The sequence below is a fragment of the Aptenodytes patagonicus genome, chromosome 6 (assembly GCF_965638725.1).
Source record: "Aptenodytes patagonicus chromosome 6, bAptPat1.pri.cur, whole genome shotgun sequence".
In the NCBI taxonomy this organism is placed as follows: domain Eukaryota; kingdom Metazoa; phylum Chordata; class Aves; order Sphenisciformes; family Spheniscidae; genus Aptenodytes; species Aptenodytes patagonicus.
In genome coordinates this window covers 49,163,378-49,179,409 of record NC_134954.1, presented here as the reverse complement: position 1 = coordinate 49,179,409, position 16,032 = coordinate 49,163,378, and the positions used below count along the sequence as shown (strand labels likewise).

Below are 16,032 nucleotides of genomic sequence, written 5' to 3'. Positions count from 1 at the left end.
GCACCTGGCATCCAGCCAGGGTCAACCCACCACACCATAACATACCTCTGCTTTTCCCTTTTAATTGCAAATATTTGCTATTGAGAAAACCAGGGGGAAGCACTGCTTTCATAAACTTAAGGCCTGGAGGTATGATGTGTGATGTACCAAACTCCAGCAAACGGCCCAAACTTCTACTGTTACCCTGGTGCAAATCTGTCATCATTCCTTTTAAGTCCACAGAGTCACTAGGATTAGCAGCAGTACAAGTGTGAAATTTGGCTGATTAACTTCAGCAGGAGGAGCTCTATGTAGAAACAACAGCTGCCGGGTCAGATGCTATAGCTAGCATTTCTCAATGCAAAGGAATAGCAAGAGGAGGTACCATGGTATTTGTTAGCACTGTTCCGCGTTTTCACTTTGATACTACATGACCAGAAACTACTACATGCTCTTCTTTGACTAATACTTCTTAAACTGCTGCACAGAGAAACCCACTGAAGGCATGAAATATATGAACACCAAATGGAAAGGTCAAACAATTATGACATTACACAGATAGCAGCATTTGTAGCAGGAGGACCACAGCAAGCAAGTCATGCAGAATGACTTGCAGTCCAGGGAGGGGAATCACAGCTTACCCGCTCCTCTGTCTATTACCACATATTCTGGACTGCACACTGCAGCTCTCCCTCCATTTCTGTGCAAATGTCCTGAATTGTAACATCTCCTTGCATGAATAGTTGCTACAGTAGCATGCTAAATTCGTCAAGAGAAGTTGGCAAAGATGAAAGACTGGCTCCTTAGTTAAGGTCAAGGCTTATACATTCCTGTGGATACACCCGTCATGGTTTCACAGTTAAGTATGTATTCCAGAGTGGGTTTAAAATATGCCATGTATTTCTGCAATAGATACAGCCTTTCAGAGTGAAACCATACTCCAGAATATACTCACTGCTGTATAACCTAAGGAATCTAACCAAAGTCCCTAATTCAGTAGCTGAGCTTCCTTAAGCAGTGCTGATTAAGAAGTATGCTCTGAACTTGCATTTTCAGAAGTACTCTCTGGAGGTCAATCTCTACGGAAGGAGCCTACACACTTTTAACATGGTCACCTACAACAGACAGCATAAGCGATCTCCCTCCACCTCCACCTGCAGTACCTACACTCTTGGAATTTCTGTGTCATTCTTCAGAATTTTCAAAACCGTTCTCTGGAAGTATTTGTTATTAGAGTCTGGGTGAAACTTGTCCATAACTATAGTATATGCTTGCCAGCACAGGAGAAGATCAGGCAACTGAACTTACCATTAACTTGCTTTTATGCACTTTGATCAGGAAGATACATGATGGCCTTAGCTGCTTCCAAAAGAAAAAATTCCTTAGGTATTTAAAAAAGTGTAGTCGGAGTAGAGACTAGAACAGGAAAGAGAAGAATAAGTCCATTTGCCAGTAGTAGAATGTTTACATTAAAGAGAAAAATGTATGTGAAGTGTTCTAAATCTATCCCTTAAATATGTGGCATGTATTAAGTTTTGAGTTTTTTAATTTAAGGTCCATTTCACCACAAGTTTTGCTAAGACAGTTTTTATCTTACGACTTTCTGCCAACACAGAAATTCAGGCTTCTACAATACCTTTTTCCCAGGACATGAACTTCAAACATCTATTAAACACTTCTAAAAGTTACAGAAAAAAATGAGTCATGAAAAGTGAAATTTAATCCTCGGATGTCTTTTCTATTATAGAAGAACAGAAATGTGTGTGTCATATTTTAAATGCTTTATGGAATGCACGTTTGAATAGAGTACCATTACTGATACCTCAATTTAAAAAAAAAAAAAAAAGATAGGTATGTCTTTAGCAACATTGGAGCCAGAATAGAAAATAGCTATAAACATTTTCTTTTTCCCAGATTTAACAGCACTGTTTGCAACAATGAACTCCAGAAGAGCCATCATCCTACATGAAAAAAATCAAGGAAATGTGTCTCCAACACAAACTGAAAAGTAGTCATCCTATGGCATGAGATCTCACCTGCAGCACAGTATTTAATTCTTGGTATCCATGATGAAGGATAGGAAAAATGAACTTAGGATGGGAATAAGAAGGAATCATAAGAGCAGCTGGATTCCAGTGTGGTAAGAATTAGAAAACTTCAACTAGTTTTGAGATTGTAAACCTCTGTGCCTACAAGAACAGAGGTTTGGACAAGATGAGCCTTGCCCAGTATTTCTATTTCTGTATGTACATATTCAAACAAAACAGTGGAAAAATCTGTAAATCAATCTAAGACCAACTGGTCTTCGTATGTTGGGCTAGGTATAGATTGATAAATCAATCCATCAGGCAGTGGTGCAGAGTTAAAATAAGATTTAGGCAAAAACTGCAGAAAATAAAAATATCTGGACATTTTGTCTGAAAAGTTTTTTTAAAGATTACCTTGGTCATGCAGTGAGAAATACGAAAAAAAGGTATAGATAGTAAAAACATTTGATGTGTTTCCAAATAATATTTGAGTTGCAAGAGCGAGGGATTGACCTGCCAGAGCAGCAATTAAGGTGAAGGAGGAAAAAGCCCAGTTCCCTCTTCTGCATAAAACCATCACACATGAAGCCTAATAACCTGGCCACAGCGTGAAGGACAAAGCTCAAAGTATCAATGTATCCCTTACATGAAGCAAGGACTTATCGGTCCCTGTCTGATAATGCTTATTGTGTTGAGCAGCAGGTACCTTTTACCTTGCAAAAGGATTTACAAATTGAAAAGAGACTGAGGCAAAGCAATATAAGAAGCAAGCTCTGGGAAATCTAGCAAATACAAAAAGTTAAATATGGACACCCTAAGAACAATACACGACAGACATAGAAGCAAGAGGGGGGAACAGGGTATTTGAAAGACTTCTGAAGTAAAGAATTCTGAAAGGTTTGGAGATTAGAGAGAGCTGAAATAGAAGTACATAACTGAGAAAAACAGGTCTGAACATCAGGGAAAGCTTCTTGACACCAAGATTATTCTGAGTCTCATTTAATGTTCATAGCGGCAGCCTTTTTGAGCTGCACCAGACTGTGGAAATAATCTCCCAAGAGAATCTGGGAATCTCAACCACACACGCATTTGTATCAAGACTGAATAAAATGGTGTTATATGTACAAGAGAAGCAATTCCACATTGACAAGGAGAGGATTAGATGACCAGCAATGGGTACTATGACTGCAGTCGTTAAAGACAAATTGTGGTAAGGTATTTATAGCCAGTGTCAAACTTTTCTTTTATGAAGTACAACCACGGCCTTGCTTGATTTCAAGGAGGCTATGTCTTTCAGAAAGAGTTTTATCACAAGTTTTCGTCAAGAGATCAATAAAACAAAATTTAGCAGAAGCAAACAAAAGCACAAACATATGCTGCAAGCTAACATCAATGATGTCCCCAGTGCAGTGTATTTTATCGCATCCATTCTACAGCACAAAAGTGGGTCCTTCCTGCGCAAACCTGGTTGTCAAAATCTTAACATCATAACCTGGAAATATGTAGAAATATCTCTATATTCCTTTGTATAGAGAAATAAAAAGCTTCAGCTTAATAAGAGACAAGAGCACTTACTTCTGTTTGAAATTTGCATTTTTTATTTTACTATGGTACTTGCATTTTTTGCATTCGAAATGCAGAGAACAGTACGAACGCTAACAGAATCACTCTGATAGAAATTATGTACCTATTCCTACGGACAATTAAAACAGAAAAACTTAACATTTACGCTTCTGTCAAATCTGGTTGTTGACAACTGAACATTTTAATACTGCTCAATACAGTAGCAGTTGCAAATTCTGGGAAAAGAAGGTTGCTAAGATTCCCTCTCACTCTGCAAGTGGAATTTTCCACTTTATATAAATAGTATTTTTGTCAAAGCAACTTGTACAGAGCCATGTTACCACCGTACATGAAATGGAAAGTTCCATAGCTGTAATGAAACTGGGAACTTTTGTTCATGGAACACTTTTATTTTCGTATTAAGGACAAACATGCATCATAGGCAAGAGCAGGGTTGCTTATCTGTGCAGTAAATACAAGATTTAAAATTTTATTCCCAAATATAATTTGTATGTGATTTTAAAAGTTAATTTTCCATAATGCATTTCTAGCAAAGTTCATGACAAAACACCCCAAAAGCAAAGCTGCTAGTTACCATGTCCCTTACACCTGCCATAACAATTTGCTTGCATGCAAAGCACTGTGAGCTGAATCTGTGAAAAGCGGAGACAGCTTTTACTTAGGGACATTAGGATTTGTGCAAGTTGCAACAAAGCAAGATATCTATCAAAGAACGTATACTTACTTTTTCTAGGGTGACGGCAACTTTCAGCCATTATTACTAGATAGACAAAGCATTTTGATTGAAAGCTGGTCACTGAATCATGGGAAGTAGGGCTAGACAGTCTCAAGTCATCCAATCCATCTACATAAAATTAAACCTTCTGACAATCTGACAAGAATTCTACCTTAAATCTACAGTGTCAGTTAAACTCCACATTACTTGAAAATCGCTTTACTATAAAAAGCACTCAAAACAGCAGGAAAAGAAGTAAAGGTAAGTGAAAAGCTGGCAAGAGAAGGAAAAAAGATGACTGCTACTGGCTCCATGGAATTTGGTGCATTTTGTGTACATGTGTAGCTCAAAAAAATCAGATCTTTGAAACAGATCTTAGTGAACTGTAAAGAGGTATTCATTAGAAACTACGAAGTCCTTAATACGTCTCACATTTAAAAGAAGGGTCAGCAAGATTATGTGATATTTGCAGAGTAAATAGCAAATAACGACAAGTGTTAAGATCTTGTTCATAGTCTGGAACTTCAGTTACTTGAAAGAAAATGCAGAGGAAAATAATCACATTGATTATAGTTTTTAATTATGCAGACTAATTGACAGAGTTATAACATTTTAAAGTTCATCCTTCAATAGCAACTAGATGTTAAGAGATCTTTCCCCGAACGTCTGGAATCCCACTGCTCCAAGTTTTGCTTACACCGGGAAAGTTAGTTACAAAAGTATAAATACATATTTGGCTTGCAAAAAAAAGAAAAAAGAAAAGGGGTCATCAGTGGTAAATCACAGCAAAAAAGAATCGTAGGCAACTTTCAGTTTTCAGAAGAGCTTATAGATCTGGATTTAGGGGCAATAATAGCTTTGCTTATAGGTTGAGCAACTTGAGAATCAGTGAGATTTAACACACACAACACATCAGAAGGGAAATGTTCCCCAAAAGATTCAAACAAAGGGAAGAGGACTGAAACGGGATATAAAACTTCACTTTAAGACAAGGTACAGAATTGAGCCTGAAGGGATACTGACTTAAGCGGACACTCCTCAGCTTGAGGCCAGCCTGGAGTCAGTTGGTGCGTCTTCAGTTCCTCCTATGACAGACGTACAGTCACATTTAAGACTATTACATGTGTAACTGTCCTTCTTAGGAGAGCAAACAGGTACAGAAAAGCCTCCACTAATGTTATAACCATGCTGCGAAAAGGAACCTGTCAGTCTCAAGTGCTGCTGTTATCCTGTCTCTCATGAGAATAAAATTCATTTTATTAAGTGACCTGGCAACTAGTGTCCCACACTTCCATTGACTCGTACCAATTAATCTCATCAAGTACGTCTGCCGAAGTTTATTTCACTCTCATTTAGATTCCCACCATTCTGCCTCTTTTCTTTTACTGCTTTACAAACAGTTGAATGTATCTGACAAATGAATGAGTAGGTGGCAGCTCTTTACCCTGATGTCCACCCTTCAAAGGTTAAAAGTAAAAATGACAGAAATCTTGACATTTGTGAATTTCCTTGCAATGCTTTTCAGCTGACAGTCAAGCATGTCCAAACAGTTTTCTTAGTTGCTTGCCCTGACATCTCACCAATGAGATGACGGCAGAATTGGTAAGAATATGCAAGATGACTTATTCTTCCCCATCTGACCGGTATCTCTCCTCAGCACCACATGCCTACTGTTCTTGGTAGCTCTCACAGGAAAGCAGGAGCCCCTGCCTCGAGCTCCCATCCCCACCCCATCCAGGGTGGCTTGCTGGCCTGAGAGCCTGCTCCTGTAGACCATTCCACTTTTCATCATTGCAGCTTAACACAAAATAAGTTCAAACACTGATCTGGAAGAGATCCCTTGCAGAGAGCCTGTGTCAGTGTTGACTACAAAGACAACTTCCTGAAGTGGTCCATATTTTGAAGGGTACCTGTCTGTATAAGCTTTTAAAATATATACAAAAAATATCCAAGACAAAAATTTCATTAGTTCATTCAAACTAATCCCAAACTTTTCATGAGCTTACAGAGGTGTTACACCAAGTAATAAATAGCTTGTAACAGTGCGCCCCTTTGAAACTTGCAGTTCCTATGCTAACCATAGCAGTGGCTGTATCACTCCCTTAAGCAGATCTCGTCTCAAACTGTACAGTAGAAGAAACTGTAAGCAAACAAATGAATAATTTCTGTAAGATCTCAGCTTAAGTTTTAAGTTCTCACACAACAGGTTGGCATATGAACACTCGAGGACTATGTAGGTTAGAGTTTCAGTTTAATAAGTTTTAAGAAAGTCTAATACAACTGGGAGCTTCAAAAAAATGTGCTATTTTATTTGAATTACAGGTATGCTTTGGGTTTACCTATGGACTTTCAAAACCAAAAGACTGCTCAGAAAGTTTTTATATCTGAGACAAATGAAAACAAATAAGGAAATCAAGCTTTTTGGATGGAAGAGAAGACACTAGCAGCCCTGAAAGTCTTGTTTTATGAGTATTTCCCTCCCACAGAAAAAGCAAGAAATACTTTTTCCCCACATAAAGCAAGGAAACAGTAAGAGTTGGATGTGTTTCATAGTGAAAACAGGCTAAATTATTTGAATAACACAAATTAAAGAAAATATACTAATGCCGTCTTCATTTAGAAGGGACAGAAACAGGTATAACTGGAGTCATGAGTAACCGAGGACCACATGAGTACCTGTCCAAGTCTAAAACAGACATCAGATGGTATCTTGTGCTGTTGCCAGTGTATGAAGCTGTTCTGTTTGCACTAAAAGAGGGCTTTTGTGATGCTGTCAAGGCAGACTCTGAGTAACAACTGGTTGCAATCTCCATCCTCCATCCTTCTCACAGAGGAGAAAAGCCTTCTTTGGTAACAGACAGCTCAAACAGTCATGAACCCTGGGTTCAGGAAATGAGGTGACACCTTTATAAAATACATAGCACTAAAGTGATACATTAACTGGAGAAAGTAGCACTCAAATTCAACTAATTTAAGACTCCAAAAGGTGTCATGGTACATGCTGCATTGATAGCATACATATGTATTAAGAGCCAGAATTCCCACAGTACATCCAGCACCAACAATTCAAAGAGATTTGTCAAATATCGGACACAAATTACTTAAAATGATATAGTTTTATTCTCATTAACTCATCTGTCACTACTTTTGTTTAAGAATGGATTTCTTCATTTAGTATGTCTCAACTACATAGAAACTACTTTAATTCCTATTCTCCCAGCTTTAACATCAAGCATCTTTTTTTTGGAAATTGTTGTCCTTTCATAGCTGGTTTCCAGCACTAGTCTCAGCAGTGTTCAGTCTGATTTTCTCAAGGCTTTTTCCCCATGAATGATTTTCAATTCTACATGTCAGTAAAATATCCAAGCCCCTGGCACCATAGGGTTAAGATCAAAAACTGATGATAATTCCTCCCAACCCCCTTTTATTTATTTATTTGTAAGAAAAGCATTGCCGTTTCTTTTTTAACATGCTTCTTTTTTCAGATCAAGCTAGACAGGAACTCTAACCTTTAACTTTTACCCACTTTAGGAACTTGACCCCACTTTTCTAAAGTGGGGTTTGTTCTCTGATCCATTGACAAACTGAGAAGAAAGCTTGAGCTCCTCTTTCAAGGTGGCACGTATTGTATATCCAAGGAGCTCTTCGCTTTTCATGCAACTCATTCCATTGAGAAGGTAAACCACGGTTTCCCGTTGAATTTTAAAACCATACCTCACGTATAATTTATAAAAACTGCCAATTGCATCAACCTTACTTTTTCTGGTATGTTTTCTGCTTTAAAATGTCACATGCAATACTTCAGCCATAGGCGCAATATCTATTACTGGCTGTAAGTGACCCTGCACTGGCATCCATTTTGTTGCTATCAACAATCACTTGAGCATTACACATTTTTTTGACTGACAACATCACCTAGTGCTTTGTTGTTACACTTAAAGTTGCCATGGAGACAAAAGAACAGCTGAATAGCAGTTTTAATGCTTGAGAAATGCTTATTCTTTAGTAATAGGATGCTACTTGCCAGTATGGAGTCTCAGGGTTTAATGGAAGCTATTATAAATAGTGATCTTTGAATCAAAGCCTTGCTTAAAAAAAAGACAAAAGACAAAAAAGAGACTTGTGTTTCTTCCTACTCACCCTGGTTCTACTGGCAATGAACAGAGGTGGAGGAGACCACCTCCCTGCTGTGGCACAAGAGACCAGCACAGCAGAAGTTGCCTCCAGCCTCATGTCCTGAAGGATACAACAGTCGCTGCACCAAGATGCTTACCTTATTTTCTCTCCATGTGCCTCTAGGTTGCAAATAACCTCAAAATGGGAATGAATAAGGAAGTTCCATGCTTCATCTTCCTCACCAACTCAGGTAAAGTGCTGCTCCATCCACAGAAACACAAGACAAACAAGGAAAAAAATCAAGGATCCTCTCCTTGAATTTGTTCCTCTAGCCATACAGATCTGCTTTTTCTCTAGCACAACCCTTCCTACACAGAGTATATGTAGGAGCTCAGACTAACAGCTGAATCCCACTGCTCTCTGCTCATAATCCATTAACTCACATTACGATATAACTTGCAACTGATGGGCATTAAGGGCATTTGGCCCTGGGATACTTGGCGCCTTTCAGATTCCAGTCCTAGATGTTTAATTCCTTCCATCTCACCACAGCTCCTGAGCGGACAGAACACATGGGATCAAAGTGAGTATCACCTAAAGACTTTTCTACCTTAAATCCTGTTGGTGAGTCAGAGAATTTCTAAAGATCATTATAAATAGCAGATTATCCCTGGTTTGGTACAGCGAATCAGAGACAAAATGCAATAAAGCAGACTCTTGTCCTGCAAAGCCAACCAGTAGGCAAAGCAAGCAGCTGTCAGGGACAGCTGAAGGAATATTTTCCTATACAAGAGCCTTCCCCTCACCCTCCACTTGACACTGCTGCCCTTCTCCCAGCACCTCAATGGCAGCAAACACACAAAACCTTTTCCCAGGGGTTGCTGTCTGATCCTTCCTCAGCAGAAGGAGCAGCTTTAGCCCCTCAATTTCCTGCCCCATGAGCAGACCCTGACTTGCCTGTTCCCATGAGGTGCAGGATAATACAGTCAGGAGGAAATATTCTAGCAAGACAGCAAGTGGTAGGGGATAATGCACAAGAGGAGGAGGAAGACTGAGATAAAGACGATTCTTCCTCCTCCTTACCAGAGCTCCCTGCTGAAAGACTCCTGCATGCCCTTTCCCAGTCACTGAATTGTCTCTGCCCTCCCTGCCTTTGCTCCCCACAGCCCTGACATCCCACCTGCGGCTCCTTTTACCTCTACAGAAGCCTCTTGCAAACCCACAGCTTTCAACAGCCCAGCCTCTATGCCAAAATACATTTTGTTGACACTTCAGAAAGAACACGTCACACTGAGGATTATGATCTTTTACTCGTGTTGGACAAAATCTGCTTTTGCTAAGCAGCCTTGAATTGACTTTGGAGCTCGCAGAAGCAAAAATATTAAATGTTAATATATGAAAGAACAAGCAGGCTGTGACAGCAGAGGTCTGTTCCTCTAGCTTGGAAGTTTCCAGCTGAGTGAGAACATTCTATTGATAAGCTGAAATTAAACACACAGGTTGATCCTAGTTTTACAAATTCTCTGATCTATAGCAAAGGTGCTTAAAGGGGAAATAAAATTCTGAAAGAACACTACTTTTTGTTCTTTTGAGCAAATACTTTTCTATTACTTGAGGGAGAAGAGGAGAGAATGATGGAAGAGTTTTTATTGCAGTTATTTAATTCAGCATCTCAGACAGCACTCAGCTGCAATCCTAAGGTGTAAGGGACATGATGCAAATGATCACACCAACAAAGAGAAGGAGTGAAAACATAAGAGCAACTTCATCGAAAAGAGGGCAAGACAACATTTTAAATAAGCTCCTTGCCCACCTCTCAGGAGTTTCATTATTCCAACCTCAGTTTTGCCTCAGCAGGTCCTGCTCTAGACTTGTCCAATCACAGAGAGATTGCAGAGCTTAAGCAAGTCACCTCGGCAGATGCCCAGCAAGACAGGAACTTGTTCCAAAAAGAGAGTACTCTCCTCTTATGGCATCTTATTCAGAGGCATCAACAGCCCATGACAGGGATGCCCGACAATAGCACGCAACTCCCGCTTTGGAAGAGCATCCATCAGGGCCAGAGGAGGGCCGGGACTTGGGCATCACCCCACCAACACTGCAGCAGCTGCCGGTTTCTGACAAGTCTGAGCCAACACACTGGTCTCCAGCTACAGACAGAAAAATGCAGCCTGACACATCACTTCTGACAGGTTGCCAAGCCCAAATCCACATCTCTCTAAAAGTGAGGGTTGAAGGGAGAAGATAAATCTGCTAACAAAATGATGAAGTTTCTGATCCATGCGCCCCCACAGTCGAGCCTGAATGGAAGGGAAAGAAGTCCACGCACCATGAAACTAGGTAAAACTCAAAGGGAAAAGAAAAACAGCCGAGTCGCAGCCTCAGCTCAGTCCCATTGGCATTTTTATCAAATATGTTTGGAATTGCTCCCACCTCGGGAGAGAAAAATCTTCTCTGAAACATAATTTAAAGAAATGTGTGACGGGGCAGGAAATAAAAGGCTTCAATTTAAAAGGTTATATGGAAAGACCATTTTATAGGGGAAGACTTTTGGAAAAGATTGTTCAATGAAAAAAATCCCAGATGGAACTCCAAAAAGAAATACAGCAAGAAATTGATAACTTCAACGTCAAGTTGTATTTGTTTAACATATATTCAGAAATTATGAGGAATATGAAAGGGTGTGCATTTAAAGCTTAATAGCTATTCACATAAATTCCTTCTGAGAGACACTATACATCTGTGAAGTCTAGCTTAGTTCATTTAAGGACACCTGAGAAAAACCCAGACATATAACTTCCTCAGACAAAGTATGAGTCTTTCTTTTACATGACAACTAGATTGAAAAAAAGAAAATTAATGCCCTGGGATAAATTATAGACAGTTGACTTGCAGTGGTAGAGGTTTGCCTAGGATTTCAGCTCCTGTATTTCTATTTTAAACATCTTAAATAAAGAAGGACAATATCTGGATAAACTGGGGGGGTGAAGGAGTAGGATACTCAGACTATTCAAGTGCAAAGGAAGAAATGCATTTAAGACAAAGAGTAAACAGAGGTCTAACATATAAAGTTTTAAAAGGGATCCAATCAAATTATGAAAATTAAGAATGATGCAGAAACTGGCAAACACACCCATAGATCATCTAGCAACTTCTAGCAATAAACACAAAAAAGCACAGACTTAACTGTTACCTTGCTATATTAGCTTAGCACCCTCCTCGCTGCACCTTAGTCAGTGAGATGAGGGATTCCTTGGTGTGAAGGCGCAGATGCAGGAAGCCTTCCCCTCCAGAAGTTTGGCAGAGAGAAGCTGCATTGCTGCTCAGAGCAAGGGGCTCTGGGCAGAGCACAGTAAAGCTGTTACAGCCACCATGCAATGTCCTTGCAACAGTTCAAATTAAGAAACCTTGCTGCCCTTCCAGTAAGTCCATCTTTCATCCTGTTGTTTCTTGTGGTGCGAACGACCATTCCAGATGCAATTTAGTAGGAGTTTGTGTATTTTCTCAGAGGTCAGTATCAGGTACTTTATTATTTATGTTCATGTTTCCTTAGGGAATTAATCCTTGGGGTATCAGGGTTTTAAAATTCTGATGAAAGGTCTCAAAATTCCCCCTGGATTTGTATTCATAATTGACAGTATTATATAATTTTTAAGTACTGAATGACTCACAATTGGATATAAAATACTGACTTTGTAGAAACTTTGATATGCTTCTTAATATTTCTTACACTTTCCTTGCTCTAAGGGTCTAGGATTTCAATCCCTGATGTTTGTATTTACAAGAAGCAACTCCTCTCTTTCAAGTAGAAGTCTTTCCTTTGTTTAATTTTAAAAAGCAAAGATGGTGCCGAGATCCTCATTTTTGTTAGACTTGCATAGCTACATCTCAAAGTACTTTTCGAACAGCTGTAACAGAAAGGTTTCCCAAATCTTACAACTAGCCCTCCAACTATAAGCAAAATAAATCCCTAGGTTTACAGACTCAGCATGTTAAATATATCTGGATGAATCTTTCCTATTTAGACCAAGTATTAAAAAGTTTTATTGTTTGTTCTGTGGTTAGTTTTTCTGTAATCAGCCCACCCTCCCAGTCCACAAAAGCTGCACATTTCTTTTAACTCAAAGAGCTACTCAGATCCCAGTAATGTATCTTTGAAACATTAAGACTATTACTAGCTTCTTAAGTATCACTACAGTATAGTAAGTCTTTGCTTTTAATTTAATTGGATTCCTGAAGAGGAAGAAAAAGGGTTATTTAGTTGTTTTTGTTTGCTTGTTTGTTTTACTATTATTAAGCTGTAATAGGACCCCATCCCTTTCATTATCTGATACTATTTCTCGATAGCCAAACTTGAACAGGGACTCAAAAAGTAAAATGATACTGTTCCTAATGTCCCAAGAGCAGACAGCTAAAACAGTAAACTGATACCATTTACAGCCACTAGAAGTAAGCATTTGGCTTAAAGACCTTTCACGTAATCTAACAAACGTTTCGAAGCACCACATATGCACAGAGTATGCCACTAAAAGCAACTCCAAGGTTACTGCACACAAAGGAACAGCAACAACCAAATGGCAGAACACCGAATGTCACCTTTATGCACCCGGTGGCCAGGACAGGAACCACAGACTAACCCCACTGCAGGGAAAGCACTATTCAGAAGGTGTCTATGAGTTGACTGGATATAGACAATTTTGAAATATATATTTTAAAGAGGTTATTAAGACCCTTAAATGCAACCACAGAACACCATTCCTACTGCTATTACTAGGACTAATTTAAAAGGAAATTAGTATCTGTACCCCTCACTGTACCACAAATGTTTGAGGTGTAAATACTGTAAGCAAAGAATGTTCCTTAGTTTGATACCTGGGGCATAATTAGGAATGATGGGATGGAAGAAATGAATGGTATTTCTACGGCTTAATATTGGGAAAACAAATATCCAAAACAACCTATCCAATAAAGCAAAAGGAGAGCGTCCCATGGGAAAGGCAGGAAAGCCAAATAGCTTAGGAGTTCTACAGAAATATCAGGAAATAATTAAATTAGTGAGTGCAGCCTATTTTCAATGTGTTTCAGTATCAGTTTCACTTGTGTTTCAATTGTATTTTTAATACTAAAACTTATAAAATGTATTTTAAATATGATAATTACCATAATTTTAAAATTTAAAGAGCACAGAGCCACAGAGTAACCATGTAGTCTCTAACATTGCTGATCTTAAAGTATCCTTTACTATTGAGTATGCTCCATGAAAAACTGATTGATTTTGTTCTATAGCTGGAGTTCTACTTAATCAGAAATCACACATCACTCCCCATGGACTCCTTTGCACTCAAGATGCAGAACCAAAATGAAAATGCCCCCCCTTCTAAGATTTTACTTATCTTTCATTTAAATTGGACAAAGACCAGATTTTGTGGTCTTATATGTAGCTTTTATCTCTCTCTCTCTCTCTCTTATACCATATAGCTTATACCATAAGCTATAAGAACACTGGGAAAGAGAGATGGACACCCTACTCCTTTACCTCCAAGTGTTCCCTATATCTTTTACTAGCTGAACAGCTATCCTTTCAGTGCAATCGAAATCACATAAGCATAGAAATTACTTTTTCAGTTAAACCATCGGATGGAATCTATCCTTATTCCTCAATCTCTTCAAAAGCTTTAAACACTTTGAATTACCCTCTTTCCATGTCTATAGTGCCCTTAGTTTATTATAGTTCTAAGCAAGCCTGGAGTAAAGTCTCTCTTCCCGCTATTAGTGATATCCCTACTCTGATCCTGACTGCATCCTCTGTGTTGTTTTTTTTCCCAGAAACCCCACTGCTTCCATAATTCTCTATCACAATGCTCTCCCTACCTGTTCTGACATCTCTTCCTCCCTTCAGTTTCAGACAGCACATTAAAAATAAAAAAGTTGCAAACACTTTGCTCATACAATTTTCCTTCTCAGCCCCAGCCATTGACTCACACTTACCCATAACTTGAAGTTTTAAAATGTACATCTCCAAAATGGCCTCTCTTCCCAGGCACCCTAACTAACAAATCCTCTATTTACAGAGAAGCCCTTTACCAAGTTATCTGTAGTTCTAGAGATTTGGGACTACCTGAGAGAAAATAGACCGGCTTTTGGAGTCAACTAAACGAAGCTTCTTGGTTTGGCAAGAACATGGGAAGGGAGGGAGCAGGGACTTAGGAAGGGCTTTAGCTATGGACATTACCTTTCAGGACAGAATTCATATTTTCCTATGAGGTTTTTTGTACTTACCGAAAACCTGAATAGCTATGCAGTACACGTAGGGATGTTCAAATTAAGATCTTTGAACTATTGCTATTTCTTTAGGACTTGCAGCCTTCTTTTTATAAGTGAATAAATTTTAAAAGTTCGTAAGTGAATGTCCTCCAGTTAGATTAATATTCAGCCCTCAAAAGGGACAAAAAAATCTGCTTTCTAGTCAGCCATGATTTTTCTATGATTTACTCAAACATGCAGTACTTCGGTTCTGTGTCAGAGAGAACCTCACCCACGCACAAGGCAGGGCTGCTTTCTTGTTCTGCTGTGCTGCTACCTGTCATTTCAGGAAGTTGGCAGTAGCTTTTCAAAGAACTTTTCAGAACTATTTTTAGACCTATTGTTGACATTTCTACCTAAGTTTCAGCTGTGCCACCATGACATGCTGACAGACATTAATACATGGTATCTCAAGTCACTAAAGAGCAGTTGTTAATATCAACACTGATCAATTTTTACACAGGAGACAAAGCACATGAATGAACCTAAGAATAGCCCTGGAAGCTATTGCCAAACATAATCTCTAAGCTACATAATCCTTTTAAATTCAATCTTAAAAAAAGAGAGAATAAAATTTGTTTTAGTAGTATGGAACCTCCAAAATACCTTCAAACTCTCTGAAGGTGGAATTCTGGGAAAAACTACGCTTTAGATGCTTTAGCTACTTTTCTGGGATTAAGAATTAGCCGCCTTTTCAGAATGCTTCTAATTTGATATCTACCCTTAAGACATGAGCTACCAAAAAAAAAAAAAAAAAAAAAAAAATCAAGGAATGTAGAACAACACTATATCTTTTCACATCTTTATTTTAAAGTAATCATTGGATGTTGCTTTTTAAATATATCACACTTTTTAAAGGAAAAGCTGGCCTACGGCTGACTCATTAGCCTCTTGCCATAACTATTTCATTCTGTCCTCTAAGTCTGGCTTCATGAAGGCCTCCTGATATATGTCAGCAAGAACTACTTTCCTAAGAACACTGTAGGACTGTATCCCTAAGTAATCTTAAGGAACATAAAAGTAATTTAAGTCTCCAGAGTCTGCAGTAGTTAGACTTCTAACAACTGTGTATTATATACAAGGATATATTATATTTTGGGTTATTTACAACAATGAACAAAGCAAAGTGTACTAAATTGAAGACAACTATAGAAATATATGACAAGTTTAGGGTTTGGGGGGGGCGGTGTTTTGTTTTGGGGTTTTACTTTTATTCTTAGCCTTTTCTCAATCAATCAAAACAGGTTATTCTATAGGCTTAGGACAGACACCATCCAAGTTGTTAAGCAATATGGTGTTTTTGTGTAA

The 16,032-nt window shown here is 38.6% G+C and overlaps 1 protein-coding gene across 8 annotated transcripts in view; it reads right to left on the bottom strand.

Moving 5' to 3' along the window:
* ZNF385B (zinc finger protein 385B) overlaps positions 1–16,032 on the bottom strand; it is a 178,205-nt gene that overhangs the window by 74,014 nt on the left and 88,159 nt on the right. Inside the window, exon 1 of one of the 8 annotated variants that reach the window (XM_076342506.1) lies at positions 8,579–8,757. The exons of 6 other annotated variants lie outside the window; for them this stretch is intronic. Coding sequence is in view for 1 of the 2 variants with exons in the window: in XM_076342502.1 (XP_076198617.1) it covers positions 4,315–4,345 (31 nt within the window). In the remaining variant the exon portion in view is untranslated. Of the gene's footprint in view, positions 1–4,314; positions 4,368–8,578; positions 8,758–16,032 lie in introns of those variants that run through there. One more of the 8 variants, XM_076342502.1, reaches the window with a different exon arrangement.